The 17,022-nt window shown below is 38.0% G+C and overlaps 1 protein-coding gene across 2 annotated transcripts; it reads right to left on the reverse strand.

The window, feature by feature from the left end:
• Positions 1 to 2,651: 2,651 nt before the first annotated feature.
• On the reverse strand, positions 2,652 to 9,896 carry LOC109040684 (UDP-glycosyltransferase UGT5). Of its 2 annotated transcripts, none has more exons than XM_019056687.2 (6): positions 8,655 to 9,895; positions 7,710 to 7,900; positions 6,355 to 6,850; positions 5,014 to 5,245; positions 3,773 to 3,995; positions 2,652 to 2,941 (listed from the first exon to the last, which is right to left on the reverse strand). In XM_019056687.2, the coding sequence occupies exons 1-6, from the start codon at positions 9,009 to 9,011 to the stop codon at positions 2,659 to 2,661; spliced, it is 1,782 nt and encodes a 593-aa protein (XP_018912232.2). In that variant the 5' UTR covers positions 9,012 to 9,895; the 3' UTR covers positions 2,652 to 2,658. The 2 variants fall into 2 exon arrangements, with proteins under 2 accessions (XP_018912232.2, XP_072156785.1); XM_072300684.1 differs by having other exon boundaries at positions 2,917 to 3,042; positions 8,655 to 9,896.
• Positions 9,897 to 17,022: the final 7,126 nt, after the last annotated feature.

The raw sequence follows: 17,022 nt of genomic DNA on the forward strand, positions 1-17,022 counted from the left end.
TTTTTCGACTTTGGTCGGACTAGTTCAGCAAACTTTCGAAGAACTTTGGTTGAACTATTTTAACGAAATGTCGCCGAACGGTGGTTGAGTCGAACTCGTTCGGCGAACTTTTGCGGAACTGTATTAGTGTAAAACCTTTAGTTCAGAAAACTTTCGTCCGCCCAAAGTATTCGTCCTCATACTTTAGTAAAATTTCCCCTGGTAAAAATTGGCGATAGGAGCTGCGTTTCAAAATACCATAGGAGTTCTTATAGCCGACTAAAGAAGGCTATTGAAAATCATAAAGCTGGCTGTAGAAAGCGGAGCAAATCATATATCCAGGCTATACGAAGCTATAAAAACGTATATAGTCGGGCTATAGTTCCTATCGCCGGGCTTTACACTTTATCGCCATTGGCTATAAAAGGCTAAAAGAAATTGTGTGGAAATTCGTGTGCTTTGGAAATCATTAAGTTTGATACGGAACTACCTTAATATTTACAAAACACACATTATATTTTCCTTTAAAACATATTTTTTTTTTTCATCAGTTAAAATGAGAATAGTCCATACAGTGTGTGCAAACATTTCAAAATCATGAGTTGAAAAACGCTGACTCCGCGAGATTAAATATTAGAGCCTTACACAAAGCGGAGCGGCGACGCACTGGCGCCTACAAACCTAACAGGGATACTTCACGCATTCCGCAATGCGTGAAGTATCCCTATTAGGTTTGTAGGCGCCAATGCGCGTTTCGTACTCTCTGCCCGCCCGCCGCGCCGCAGCGTGCCACGGCGTCTGAAGCAACTATTTCACACCAGAGGTATTGCACAGTATCATAAGAAATTGAAGGCGCTCCAACATATTAAGAATGACAGGCATCCTTCAAAAGTACGGATCTTTCCTCGCAAAATAAATCAAGACACTACGGCACAAAAAGAGAGCAGTAGTCCAAAAACTAACTAAGTCCTAGCATCCGTATTTAGTGACGTTTAGCATAAACTTTATTGTCTGGCTGTTGCTTAATCGCCATCGGCTAAAAAAGGCTATAAGAAATTGTACAGCCGGCTACAGAAGCTATCGGAAATCTTACAGCCGGCTTTAGGTCTATAGTATTTTGGAACACACATTCTACTGCCAATTTTTACCAGGGTCGACAAACTTTGGTCAAACTCGTTCGGCAAACTTCAGTGCGCTGAGGAAACAACCTAATCGCTGAGATTATTTTAGGAAAAGGCGCAAAAATAGTATGCTTTTACCGGCAAAATTTTTTTCAGAATATTCCTTACAATATCACTGCAAACAGAACGCAACAGGTCTAAAAGCCGTGTCATCGGCTATATAAATGCATTCCGTCCTTATTTTGAGTTCAGGGACCGAAGTTACGACAATACTGCCGCGCTAAGGAAGAACGCCGTAAGAGCCTTCAGCCATCGCCAGATTTTCGTCAATAAAAACCGAATTTATTGGGAAAATTGTGAATATTTGTTCCCCCTAATGCGATTTATTGTAAAATGTCTGAAAATTTCAAGGAACAATACGAGCAATTTTCTTCAAAAATACATGTTATATCGGGGGAAATTGGACAACTCTCGAATTTTCATAAGGTGTTTTTCCTTAGCACGGCAGAATAGAAGTCATTACAGACGGCCTCTGAGCACAAAAATGTGGCCACTAAAATCGGATGCTAATGCAGAGCCCATGATTTTAGCTCTCATATAAGGAGCATTTTTTTTCCCCAGGAAATATGAGAAAAACTCACCGGAGCATTTTTTTTTTTTGTCTCTAGATTCTTACTATAAAATGTAGGAAAAGAAAAAAAAATCCTTTTAACAATGAGCTGCGGTGAAGTTCAGCAGCCCGGTGAACTTGAACTTGGCGAGTGAACCGTCACCAAAAGTGCACCAGAATGCGGCTTTAAAAGCTTAATTTGAACTTATTTATTCTAAAAGGAACTATGTGCATACGGATTGCTTGTGATATACTTCCTTTTAGTACACACGCGTCCATTTCATAGGTAGAAGGACGGCTTTCCTCGGAGTTCGAGAAGTTGAGGAATTTCCATGACTAGTCAGGTACGAGCGACTGTGTTGACATAGTTTATTGACCTCGTCAAAGTTCCCTATTTACTTCTCGACTCATAACTTATTTTTATTTCTTCGTAAAGTCTAAATTCGATGAAACCTTTCATTTTGCACAGTGTATTAATCATCATGCCCGGAAAAAATCGTGATAAGGTTGTGCAGTAGATTTTTGTGTGCTTATGATCGATCAATTTAGATTCTGTTAGCACGATTCTATATCGACGGTGAAATTGCGAAAAAATGCGTTACCCGGTTGCGGTGTTTGAAAATTTGCACTCCTATTTTATTATTTTCTAAGAAAACATAAAGATAAATAATGCCTTGAAATTTTCACACAATATTCTTCACAAATAAAAGAAAAATCATTCGAGTTTTCAAGAAAATAACGATTAAAAGTTTTCGATGTAGGAAATAAAATAACAGGAGATTTTCAACGCTGCAATCCGAGATGCGCATGTCTGCAGTTTCACCATCGATATGCACTCCTTCATCAATGCAAATGCACAGCTTTATCCCGCCCAAAATGTTAATTCATTCCCTCTGGATATCATGAAACTGAGGAACGCCTGACTATTGGGTAGTTACGAGTAAAGCCTTATGATGATTTTATTTTATAATTAGGTGTTTTAAGTACAAGTGATACTAAATATTTGACTGAACACTTCACGAGGTAAATGATGAAGAACAATAGAGTTAACATCAATGTGATAATGTCTAAGCAGAAGTACTCGAAGTAAGTTGTGTCAGCAGTGACAGGTCTTAGATGAGATGCACCGCCATGTCTTGCAACATGCTCCACCCAAAAAGCCGCATTATCTTTCGCCCTCGCTGTGAGGTCTCTTGAAATCGATGACAATTTCTTCATGCGCTCAGTATATCTGGGGGAAAAGGGACAAGTATGTGTGAACTTGTGATTGATGAACATTATTGCATGGATGAATCCAATAGATGCGATCAGTTACAAAAGAAGGAAATTGACCTAAATAAAACAATGCCAAAAAAATAATAAAATTGAATGAAAAATGAAAAATATATAAGGGACTTGGAGGACAAGGCACATAAGTGCAATTTTTGAAAAAAATTGAGGTATTAATTATTTCAAGTTAAACTATTCCTAACGCATACTCTGTGAAATATTCGTTCCAAAGTCCACTTTTTCGCATCAAAAAGTCACTTTGAACTTTCTTTCCGTCATGAGGATCCATGTAATTTCGAAACTTCAAACACGTATTCCTCAAAATAGCAAAAACTGCACTTATGCGCCTTGTCCTCCAAAACCATTCGTATGTTGCAAGTTTATTTGAGCGGGTGCAGCTCCCATTTGAAAAAACACGAAAAAACCATACTCTAACTGTCATAAGCGGTCAATTATCAGTGATGATACAGAATATTTGGATAGAAACTGAAAGTTTTTGCGGGGGGGGGGGGGGCTGTGGCAAGAAGCCGTGTGAATCAATCTTAGGTGCAAAAATCCTATGTAGTCTTTGTGCGCATCGTTTTATTTACAGTCTGGATTTCAGACCGGAATTTTGTCTGAGCCAACCGTTAGGCTTACTGGCTATTTTGAATGGAAATTAAAGTACGGTGAATAATTTGAAAGCCAAATCTCGAGTCAAAATTTGCATGCAGTCTATCGGTTCAAGTTTCAAAAGCAGCGCTTAGTATTTTTTTAAATTTTTCCTCCGCGTTCTCATCGGCGAATCACCCACCTTGTATCGAACAAAACTGCCTCGAGGGTTGATTTGATTTTCTCATAAGACTCGAGTTCCTGTGGCCAGATCCGAGCTCCAATGCCGGCGTCGACCATCTTAGCCACGTTCGTTTCCTGATCGCCGAACCACGGTATTCCTACAATGGGCACTCCATAATGCACCGTCTCCTGGAAACTCTGGCAGCCTCCTTGCGTGATGAACACTTTCACTTGCGGATGAGCTGCAAGATTTGACGCATGATCACTACATTAAATCCCCATGTAAGTGCAGACAGATTTTTTTCCGCACGAAAATTGAGTACATCATACATGAAAGGTTCAGCAAACACTGGAAAAAAAAAAACACATTGGATCTAGAGTCCGGACTCTTAAAAACATCGACAAGAAAAAATACTCTTGATTCAATCGGATTTTTGCTTAAATCAAGAACCAAGCCTCTTAATTTGAGCGGATTTCCTTTTGATTTAAGCAAAAATCTGATTGAATCAAGAGTATTTTTTCTTGTCAATGTTTTCAAGAGTCTGGACTCTAGATCCAATGTGTTTTTTTTCCAGTGAATGCTCAGTTACATTTTTCTGGAGGGGGGGGGGGGGGGTTGGTAGAAAAACGAAGTTTTGTGTGATTTCTATGTAGAAGTGCTTTCAAGCTATTACAATTTAATCGGGACGTGCGAAAACCGCTAAAGTCCATTTTTCCAATTTTAAGTTTTTTTTTAAGTTCATAGTGCTTTTAAAGAGTTGATACAATCATTAAGTGATGATAGGACTCGTTTTAGGATTGAGGAAACCCGGAGGCGGGCTTTGACGCCACTTTCGTGGTTGCAACCAACTTTGAAAAGTATTATGAGCTCAAAAAACCTTAGGTCTAGAAAAATAGACATTAGCGGTTTTCGCACGTCCTGATTCTGTAAACTAGACTGAATACATCAGAAAAAAGTCTCTCGTAATGTTCTAACTTTACAAATGTCTAACATGCCTGACAGTTCGAATATATCACTTTCCATGTTTATAGGTATTAAATTATTAATTCCATAAGATACGGTAAAAACCATAGATGATAGCCTTTAATACGTTGTAAAAGACATAGTTTGCGTATTATCATGCGATAGCTCTAACATTAAAATGAAGGCCATAATCAAGTGATTTCACGATATAAGATTAAATCCCCATATAAATGGAGACAGATGATAATATATGACAGATGATAAGATAATATAAGTGATTTTTTGAAATTTCTCACCAAGAACACTTTGTTGTGGCATCCATTTCTGGGTCAGGATATTCTCTGACTGACCAGGTATTTTTGCATTGCCCTCGCATTTCCACAATACGCGATAACCGGTGGGAAGTTCTCTAAAAACTCTCAGGAAGTTTGACAAAACCTTCGGTGGTAGGAACTCGCTCTTCATATTGCTCCCGAGGCTGAAATAGATGACTCCTTTCTGTGCTCCATCCAGCCATGCTTGTAAGATCTACAGAATAGGAGAGGGATTATTCTTCTTGTAAAGTATAATCATCATTGAAGAAAACAACAGGTGAACGCAAATCAGGAGTCTTTCATTCAAATGAGCGTGAAAGTTTCATCCTTGAACACAACAATGCTCAATTCGTAGTATACCAGAACGCGGACTTGCTCTCTGACTCTTGTGTATGTATTCATTCTCTTACGTGCGCGCAGAATTTTCCTTCAAAATAATGAGTAGGCAACCCGTTAACGGTTGTGTTTGAACAGTCATTGCTCCAGTCCAACGAACTACCAAGCGCACACACATGCACGTGAGTTTATGAAAAATTGACTTCGATGCCTACCTTATGATGAAATTGGAAGCTGGAGTTGAGAGTTTTCATATTATTCAACAATTACGATACCACAAATTTCAGATTTTTGCTCTAAATCCAAATTTTTTCTAAATATCCATTGCATCCCCGATCTTTGCCGATTACTGAAAATTGCGGGACTCCTGCAAATTTCTGAGAACCACTCCACAACGAGCAACACACCGATGACTCCCATTACCAGCGCATGAACGGCATAAATGCATTGGAATATGTGCGGGGTGATCCAAAAGTCCATACCTCCCCTACAACTCCTTGGGCTTTAACCCCTTCTCAATGTAACTACATTGTGTCCCTACGGAGTGTCTGGGTCTGGCGCTGGTGTTGCGGGACTTTCGGATCATCCTGTTACTTTGTCGTCCCCTGGTTGTTCCCCACACGAAGATCGTAATTACATTTCAACAGAGCAAAGTCCCCACTCAGAAATTGTATTTTTATCGGAAATCTTTTCAACATTTTTCACTGAAAATTTCACTGATTTTTCTTCAGATTAACCAGAGGAATTAGCCAAATTTTGCACACTCATTGCATCGTCTTTCTCGTGAAAAAATTGTGTATTCTTGTGTATAATTGTGTATAAAATTGTGTATTATTTTTGTCAATTCAACAGCCTTGGAATTGAGGTACGTCCTCTCAACTGAGGAAACAACGACTTGTCTCTCTTGATTATGAGGATCGGTCCAAAGTCCAGGAATCTTCCACTTCCTTAGGGTGCTAACAAGAGTGATGATTGCTCAGCACTTACCTCGGGTAATTTTTCGGGGGTTTTAATATGGAGCGGTCCGACTTCAACGATGTTCGGAGGTAGAAGCCGCGGGTAGAAGTACAAGGGATTCGAGGCGCTGATTAAAAGACTAGCATTAGGCCATCCTCCATCTGCCATCACCTCTCCACCAAGGCCGAAATTTTGCCGAAACACCGACTCGGCCAACTCTGAAACGGTTCGTCGGATCGTTCCCGTGATGTAGTGGTGCGAGGCCCAGTTCTCAATCCGCTGGAATAAGTTCATCCTGTCGGTATAGCCCTCCAGCATCGAAGGGGTATAGGAGAGGTGGATGATGCCGCCAAGGGAATCATCCTGCCCGAAGAAATCGCCACCCGCCGTCGTGGCCAGGGAGATCACCGGTGGGGCCGGCACGGTTCCATTGGCGGAAAGAAGTCGGGAAGTTGCCACCCCGAATGGAAGCCATATGGCTTCTACGGCGATGGCATCGAAGTGTAATTGCTCGTCCTTTGTCTGCCTGCCGATAGTAAAGACATTAGTTATTACTACTGTTAATAAGTTGCTCTTGTATCGCTTCTGTTCGCTCTGCGACATCAAAGCGCCACTGACAGCGATCTTGCCGAAGTAAGTACTACAATTTTAGCAGAGACAAACCGAACACCCTTTGATTTTTCAGAAGGAGAGTCAGAATTAATTTCAGGATTTAATATTGAATATAGAAGAACTATAGGATCCCTATAGGGTCTGTAGATACTCTTCTTATCAGAATATTCTAGTATATTGATTATAATATTTTCAACAATTTGTAGGTATATTTACAATAATGACAGGATACGATCCATGAGTTAGCTACTTTGCCGCATTCTTCAGCATGAAATACACAAGCTGATGTTTTTAGTTTTTTCCAATTCCACATTGGAGTGCTGTAAAGACACTTTAATGTTTGAGAAAAAAAAAATAGATAAATAAATAAAAAAAAATGCAAATCTAAACACAAAATTATGAAAATGGCGAGGATTCTTTTGTTTATTAAAAAATAGTCAGGCTGGAAAAATGGACATTATTTTTTTCGCGAAATTGTAATTTGTAAAAGTTTCGAAGTAAGATAGGTGGTGGAATTGACAACCATCTTCAATAATTTGACAAACAAGTTTCACACTAAACACATTTTGACGGTATTTTCGTTCCTTCACTTAAATTTTGTGCTTCTGTGAAAACGTACATATAAAACTTTACCAAACTTTTAAAATTATAGACATAATTAACAATAATCAAACTTAGTAGAATGATTTTCATCGGATGATTCTGATGGGTAAAAACTGTCAAAAATTTGCGATATTTTCTCAAGACTTTGTGTAGGCATGCATGCAACTCACCTGTAAAATTTGTGGAATGTATCACTTTCAAAAAATTTTCTGGCTACTTTGAACATAAGATCTGCAAACGAGAGGAATTCATACTTGGAGAATTTTCGATTCAATTGAACCGGCGCAAGTTTTGCTTGTTCGTGATAATACTGGTATAACCATGAAAAATCGATGAACGTGTAGTTATTGTTACCGTCATCCTATAAAAATGTCACATAATAAAAGATAAGTAGCAGTGATAGAAGTACCTATTATTTGTGTGTTAATCTATATTTTTCTCAGGAAAACTTAAGTTAAGGGTGTTTAAATTACACAATTTTTCATACGGCATTTCAACGACGTTCAACGCCATTTTCGAGTCAATAACACTCTTGCGAAAAGAAACGAGAAGTCAAGGAGTTGAACTAAACTTAAGTTTCTGCAACGGTAAAAGTATCTTGAAAATTTATTTTTGAGCCCGGCAAACGCCTTTATTCGGATTGCATTCACTGCAAGAAACACTATTCTGGTAAAAACAACATATCTCATTCACAGTGGTAGTCTTATCTACGACAGGCTGCACATCATTCTAAAAAATATTGGAAGAATACTTTACTTATTCAACTTCTTCTACGTTCAACTGGTACGTTTCCGTACCGATTTTGGTATATTAGTGTTTCAAGTGTAAATTTAATATGAAAGCTATAGAATAGTAAACTTTAAATTCTAATACAAAAAGATTGCCACTTCGTCGACTCGTCAAGTTTTGTGGAATGTGCATTCTTCAAATACTTTTCTGTTACTTAATGTGATAGATACATATATGCATATACGCAATGATAGTTTTCATCGAGCGATTTTTTTTTTTTAATTTTTTTTTTTGTTTTTCGAGACAGTTTTTGTGATACATTTTACGAGATAGGGAATAAGGTTAAATGAAAACACCAAAGTAATAAAAGGTAGTAAAAAACTTACAGACAGTTTATCCGTTCCAGCGAAGTATACTTGATGGCCCTTTTTCAGGAGAGCCTCGGCCAATCCCATTGCCGGAAGTTGATGACTCAGAGACGTCGTTGGATATAAAATTAGTATTTTATACGAGTTAACGGATGATCCTAAAATTGCCATAAATAATAATATTGACTTCAACATCTTGTTATACTTAAATAATTTAACCGTAAAAAATATTTTTTCCCTGTTAAATCTATTAATTTTTGTTGGCGTTATCTTTCTCAATATTTTTTTAAGAACGCATATCGTTTGAGAGATTGAAATATCCTCGGAATAACGACAGAAAGTAAATATCTGAAGTAAATGATTGAAGCAGAACATTAACTATACGCGGCTCGGCCTTTTTAAACAGCACAATAAACTATACTCAAGCAGGTTCCCTATGCCCGGGAACTTCAACGACCATTAATAGTTTAATGCGGTTTTATCAAAATAATTTTATCTACATATATACAGGGGATATTATGTTATCAATCAGGAGGTTAGCAGGTGAAAATACTTATCTTTTAGGTAGAACAGTGTTGATTGTACCAATACGTAACACTCATATGAAGAATTGTGTACCTATACAAGTAGGATGTCTCCGGTATGCAACACATTGCAACACTGCTGAGTTTGTGCAACCTTGTTACAACACAATATCAGCTCAAGGGACCACTCAAAAGTAATTCAAAACCTTCATTATTTTTTTCAATTTTTATTCGATTTTTTGGCCAAGTATTTCAAATTTACAAGTAATAGTTTAAAAGCAAAATTAATTTAATGTCGCACAATCTTAGTAGAACTGCAATTAAGGCATAAGCGCCTTTATTGTGTAAAATGCTTCATATAAGAAAGGCTTTTTTTCTTTTCTCTTTTACAATACTCGGTGATATGGAAACTAGTTACGTCCGATAAATACAGAACCTTGGTCAAAGTAAAAAAAAAATACTCTCGAAAATACCGTCACGATGTTAATAGTAACGCCTGCTGAATGCAACTATTCGTGGTCTGTGATTGATCAAGGTGTATATTCGAGTAATTGAAGGCGCTCAGTTTTTGCTCGCTGTCATCGGCGCACGAGGCAAGCTCTTCGACTTTTATCACTCTCCCATTATTTGATCAAATGCAATTTTAGATGAAACGATGAGTTACCATATATTTTGTTTCAATGTCATTAATTTGTTTTAAAATTGTTATACATTTTTCATACGATGGAGATTAATTTAAGGGATCTCTACAGCGTTATTTTAATATTTCAATGCTGGTTTTTTTCGAGGTAGGCAACACCATCATGTCAAAGATTAAATGGTGCCTATAAGCACTATTTGGCGTGCCAGTGTGGAAGAGAAAGAGCAATACGCTTTAAAACTGAAAAGAAAGTCTGAATGAGAAAGAATACCTCTCCCTGAACCAGAATCCCTGGCGTTTCAAAGTATGAAGAGGTACAAAATTATAAATACACCTCTATCTCTTAGAGTTTGATGATACCCGCCTAAAAATTTTCAAAAAGTGGGATCGGGATGAGGGTGGTGCCATAGGAACTACGGGTCATCACATCAAGTGCGTACAAATGATAGGAGAAAAATAAAGACGAAGAGAAAGTGGAGAGAACGAATAAGAAGAAGATAAAAAGGAGTTCAAGGAGGAGGAAATAGGAGTGGAAAAAACAGGAAGCGGGAGCCTAAAACGTGAAATGACACTGGTGTCTTACTTCTAATTGTTAGATTTTACTGGTTGACTCTTCAGATTAGGTGCGACAGAAAAAAATTTGTACCTACCTTTGAGAAAATTAGAATTTTCGGATGAGTAAAAATGAAATCATTAAAAAACTACCCTCTCCATCACAAACTAGTTCCACTCGGTTCTCGCAGTTAAGTTTTCGATCATTCCCTATTTTCATATATACAATATTTTTCACTTAACCCTTAGATGCAGGACTTTTTTTTACGCCTAGTCCCAAGTCCCATATTTCAATACATTGATTTTGATAGTTCTTGGAGAATTATTATACATGCTATTTTTATGTTTATGAAGATAGCAATACTTTATTTTTTTAAAAAAGAAAAAAAAGAAATTCATATGTTTAGTGAAAAAATGGTACTTTCTTAGGTACCCTTATTCTCCTTATCCGCTACAAATACTTGTAATAAAACTAGGGCGCTTGAGAGACCCCAAAACATTTTTTTTGTTCAAAAATTGTGATTGATTTGGACATATCTTATCAACTTTCAGCAAACTTTACCAAAAAATTTCTCAAACATCAAAAATAAGAGACACTTCAACGCGCTACAATGACGGCGTAGAGATATAACTAGTGCTTGATGAATGTCTGTGTTAGGTATATCTGCGAAATTGAAGGTGCGATGGCACGAGGCGCGGAGTCGCAATGCTCCGCTCTATGCTACCAATGAGATGTCGTCGGTCAGATTCGGGAAAAAAGTTGTAAAACAATGACCGATTACGTCTCTCCTACCTTCGGCTTCGTTGCTCACGTATCCCTTGAAACACTACTGCAAATACGACAAACGGGACCATCACAATATGGAAATTGAACAAGGGAAAGGATGCACATTGACGACGGCGCGGCGCAGAGATACAACTATTCGTACTTGATGGATGTCCGAGTTGCGTCTGCGAAATTGAAGGCGCGTCGGCGAGAAGCGTAAACTCGCACTGCTCCGCTCTGTGCTGCAATTGAGGGAGACAAGTTGAAAAACGAGGCCCAAATTCGTCTCTGCTCCTACCTTTGGGTGTGTTGATACTCGATTTTTTTTTTTTTTTTTTTTTTTTTTTTTTTAAATGTATTTGTAGTTAGTTAGTTAGTTATTATAATTTAGGGACATTCAGCGACTCAGGCTATTAACGTATTTGTAGACCTTTACCTAAGGCTTGTATATGTATACTGGCACCATAAAATATGCGGGGCTTGCAACATTCGAGTGTTCATACGGCATTTTTCCTTATAGCAGGACCAAGCGGGTAAAAATTCGTAGAACAATCATGTTCAATTAAGTTATTTAAGAGGTAAATGGATTCAACAGCCGACGGGTGCATTGGAGAGGAAGTGTATTTATCTCTAATTGCAACGTTATGCACCACTTTTTAGGTTTTATTCTTGATCACCGTTTTTAAAAAGTTACACAAAATTTTTCTGAAGAGTTTTCATGAATTTTTCTAAATGATCTAAAATATATGCATCAAAAATTTCGACACAATATTATCGGTCGTTCTATTTTCTTTTAGTGTAACCAAAAAAATTTAAATATGATCCAAGTTTTTGATTCGTTGCAATTAAGATACATATTTACCCTTTAATTGTGGTAAAAGCCAAGCAAATAAGGCCGTCAACAGAAATGATGGGTGGTCCTAGTTTTACGTCTAATTTTAGTGTCGCGCAAGCCAGGGAAGGGAGCGAGGCCGAGTATAGAGTCATCCTCGCAGAGTGATATGCGCCTTCAATCTAGCTAGCGACAATATGCCTATACCCGTAGTCGAATAGTATCGCAAATGGTTCTCACATTGCGTTTGGCGCAATGCGAGAAGTATTCGCACAGTCTTGTAGGCGCTAATATGCGCCACGCCGACGGCGCACAGTGGGACGAAATGGGTAAAACCTCGGACATGGGGTGTTCTCATGTTTTGCATAAAGATGTGATGGAATGTGTTCCTAAGGATCCATATTATATGAATCTAGTGTTGGTTTGATGATTTTTTCAAATGCTTTTGCTCCCTGGACTCCTGAAGTTGACATTTTCTGTAACGGCCGATTTTGCTCTATTTTCTAAGGTCGGTTTCCATACCTGCCTCTTCGAGTGACGATAATTGACACAAATATGAATGCTTGGATCTTATTCTAGAGTGTATAAAGAACATATTTCACTATTAAAAAGTTAAATTTACTCAATTGTATACGTTGTAATGTCTGATCAAAGATGACCCTTCCGAAAATAAGGAAATAAATGTTTGAATAGACTTTTAAAAATTTCGCCGCATTTCGCCGTCCAATCATGCATAAGGCGTGTTCCAGTGATCCTCCAGGATGAGGAATCCGTCGTATTTGGCTGCCGCCAGCTGCCGCTTTGAGAGTTACATCGATTTTTGTCCGAAAAAGTGAGGGCGGAATTCGCTGTTTCTCTACATCTTACTTGATTATCTTGGCGTCTTAATACACTCAGTCGAATTTTCATTTTGAAACTTGATGTACTTACTGTATTTTCATCGTAGAATTCAATTTTGACCTTACTTTTGCCCATTTTTTGGCCAAAATTCATCATTTGATAGGTTCGTGAACTCGCGATCGAGGCGGGGAAACAGAGCTGTTTTTGCTTTTATCTTATATGATTATTTGGCATTTTAAGGAGAAAATAAAAATGTTGAATGTTCTATCAATACTTTTGAATGAATTATTCATCATAGAAGGGGTTACATCCCCTGACCACTTCGCAGCCCAACCTCCCGAAGCGCTTGGCGCTTCAGGCGTGGTACATATAAAATCCTTTACAAAGCGTTGGAAGTGTCCCAGCTGATTCTGAGATATCGTGATTCGTGATATGAGATGGACCGATTTACCGTGCAATTTAATCTCGTTGTTAGTGTTGACCTTAAATTTTCCGTGTTTCGTGTTGTTCCGTGTTCCGTGTTTTCTGTTTGTTTAGATATAATTCCTCAAATAAGAAGAAATCAAAAGTTCTCGATCCTTAGGACATCCACCGCGAGCTTTTCATTTCAGATCTTCATGAAGATAGCGGTGTCGATCTTGATGAAGGAGGGTACTACCACAATTAATCGGTGTATTACCACAATGAATTGGGGTATCACCACAATTAATTGGAATTGTCCATATCATCCAACAGTTGGGACTAAACCCCTATCTCTTTTTTTCAGTGTAGAAGGTAACGGTAATACCATATTTTTTTCATAATCGATATAGAAATATGAGCATTCATTACATTGAGAGATCACATAGTATCGATAAAAATTGCTTCCTCAATGAAAATATCACAGGAAATCAATAGTTGCAACATGAATTGTCAATCGGAACAGATAAAATCTCTGCGTAAATTTTCTTTGTGCATTCCGATCGATTATTGAATAAATCCTTCAAAAGCACGTATGCATGAGAAAAAAATAACAAAATTAAGCTCAAAGATTGGTTCTAAGATGAAAGTATGATCGTGCATCAACGATTCAACACGTATTTTTTACCAGAACGAGTTAATTCTATCTTCGAGTAACTTTTCTTTTCACATTTCTACCTGAAGTTTAAAAAAAAAAAAAAAAAAAAAAAAAAAAAAAAAAAAAAAAAAAAAAAAAAACCAAAGTAGTGTAATTACGTTAATATACAAACAATTATAATGTCAAAAATGAATTCTATCTTCAAAATACCATGATTGCACCAAATTTTAACACGAAATTCCGACAAGAATGAGTAAAATTTATCTTTGAGCAACTTATCTTTTTATGTTTCCGCTGAAAGTTTGAAAACCCACAAAAATCGTGCGTTTGCGTTAACATATCAAGAAAAGTAAGGTCAGAAATGAATTCTACGATCAAAATACCACAAGCCTGCGAAGTTTCAACACGAAATGTCCACAGGAACGAGTGAAATTTATCTTTGAGTAACTTATGTTTTCACGTGTCTACTGAAAGTTAAAAAGAACCCCCAAAATTATGTGTTTCCGTCAATAAATCAAGTAAAGTAAGGTCAGAAATGAATTCTACGATCAAAATACCATATAGTGCCCAAGTTTCATCACGAAATGGCCATTGGAACGAGTGGAATAGTCGAAACAAGTTGGGGCGCAAGGCGATGACCGGGCATTCCTATGCTTCGCTCCACCGTGCGGCGGTCGGCGGCCGACAGCACTGTTTGGCGCAATGCGTCAAGTATTCCTTCAGTCTTGCAGGCGCTGATATGAGTTCGACGCCGGCCGGACTGTGTTTGCTGTTTGGCGCGATTTTTTGAACGCGTGTTAAGAATATCGCGGCATCGAACAATCGGGCTTAAAAGGCCCATGTCATGTTTTGACGCTGTACGATCATTCTAACGTTGCCTCGTCTCTCCTGATAAAACATTTTTTCCGAGAAAAGTTAAGACAGCTCTCTATGTTCGCTTTTTTAAATTTAACGGACCATTGAACAAGTTACGAATTGAGCACTCTGAAACAGGTACACGGAGAAGAAAAATTCGACGTATTTCTGTCAAACGGAACTAAGCGCCATAGGGGGAGGAGGGTAGAGGTGGGCTTTGATTGGCGGCGGAACCGGGCGTCGGGCTCATTCCGTCCTATACTCGCAATGCTTTTCCATGGCGCTTAGTTCCATTTGACAGAACGCGCTATCCGGCATTCTAAGTTCCTCAAAAGGAACTCGAACTGGCGCTTAGTTCCGTTGGACAGAAATACGTCCAATTAAGATAGTTTAAAACGAATTACGTTGAGTATGGGAGTTTGCTTCTGCAACTTCGCAAGAGGAAATTCGTGGCTCCGCACTTTGGTCATCGATTTGTTAATTACTCGTTCAAAGTTGATCTCCAAACTTCCGGTTGTGTGAATAGGTATAGAATACACACATTTACATAAAATATTGAAGTACGCTTCCATTGTAAATCCATCACACACAACGATTTCCATGATGACAAACGCCTCGGGCAGCTGATTTATCGGCTGACCGAAAAAAAAGCACCCGGAAATAATAATCATAGTTCATATTTTTTTTTTTTTTTTTTTTTCATTTCTAAAAAATTGTTTATTTATAAACCTCCTATAAGAATTACCCACTTGCTATATACAATTCTAGCTGAAGCGCACTTAAACTATGCATTCATGACTGCAAAAATGTCAAGGGAAATCGACAAGCCCAGCGTGCATGGAGGCTATTTTCATTTTAATCTTCCGTTGCATTTCTAAGGCGCAATGATACAACTATTTGAACTCTCCGGAATGCGTGAGGTATCACGCCGCATTTGAAGGCGTTTTCGAAACAGCCAAGTTCCGATACCCGGATTATCGTTTTGCAAAGTTCCTATTATTATGTTGTATTTCCTACCATTTGATTGTTTTCAATCCTCGTATAAAAACCACCCATTTGCTAAATACAATTCTAGCTGGAGCGCACTTCAGCTATGCATTCACGACTGCAAAATTGTCAAAGGAAATCGACAAGCCCAGCGTGTATGTAGGCTATTTCAATTGAGGACACCGCACCAAGAACAGCCTTTAACTGGAAACTGTGTTTTGAGAAAAACGTATTAAAAGTTTTGTTTCTGATGTATTGCGCAGACTTTTCTATGCAGGTACCCTGTTTTGGTGGTTTTGGGTGACCTAACCCTTCTATTGAAGGATGCCGGGTAGATTTTGCGATACATTTTGGGTTTACACTCTAATATATTTAATTTAAAAAAAAAAAAAAAACGGTTTATAGGCCATTATTACGCCCAACAGTCATTTTGGTGGCAATATGAAGTATAAATCATTTTAATCACGCATGATTAACGCAAAATGAAGGAATATCGATAGTGAGTAAAGAAAGGGGTAACTAGCACCTTAGGCCCATAAGTTTATAGGCCTGTTTATAGGTCGTTCTAGAACCCATCGATCCAGAGGCCTGACTTAACTCGGAAAAAAAAGGTTTTTCGACCTCGAGCCGTTACCTATCTATATTCTATCGCTACCACAGCATAGTCCAGGGTAAGTAGAATCCGAAAAGCAGATGGGCGTAATAACGACCTATACGCCTATAGGCTGTTCTTGGTGCGGTGTCCTCAATTACACACTGAACCTCTTCTGAATCTTCTCATTTAATTTACTTGGAAAAATTTAAAAACTGCACCCCCATTAATTATTAAATATCTTTCATATGAAGCAGCATTGCCAAATAGTGCAATTTGTAGAATCGTTATTGGCAAAACCAAGCGGAATCACAATCTAGAGTGATCATCACTGTTTGCAGGGTGACAAGTTTTACTGGATTAAAATATTGTGTGACATTCAGATGTTTTGAATGATTTTTCTCTGACTTTTAAGTGTTTTTTTTTTGCATGATTTCTGAAACAAGTTCTAATCACAATTATTCTCAGCATGAAGTATCTTGAAAGTGAAAAAATGAAATGTTCTGGCTGGAGAAACAATTTTTTATAGCAAAATTCCCTGTCTTTTCCCGGCTTATCAGGATTAGGAAAAGCCCTTATCTATTCTGAATTTGATACAGGACTTACGAGAAAGACTACGCTATTCTCTGCTTGATACTGCACAGTATCAAATGGTTGTATCAGGGATACCTACATAAGATACCAACACCTCAGGAAATATAATGGAGGATGACAGAAATAAACAAGAAATTGAAATGGTAA

This window comes from Bemisia tabaci, chromosome 5 (assembly GCF_918797505.1).
Source record: "Bemisia tabaci chromosome 5, PGI_BMITA_v3".
In the NCBI taxonomy this organism is placed as follows: domain Eukaryota; kingdom Metazoa; phylum Arthropoda; class Insecta; order Hemiptera; family Aleyrodidae; genus Bemisia; species Bemisia tabaci.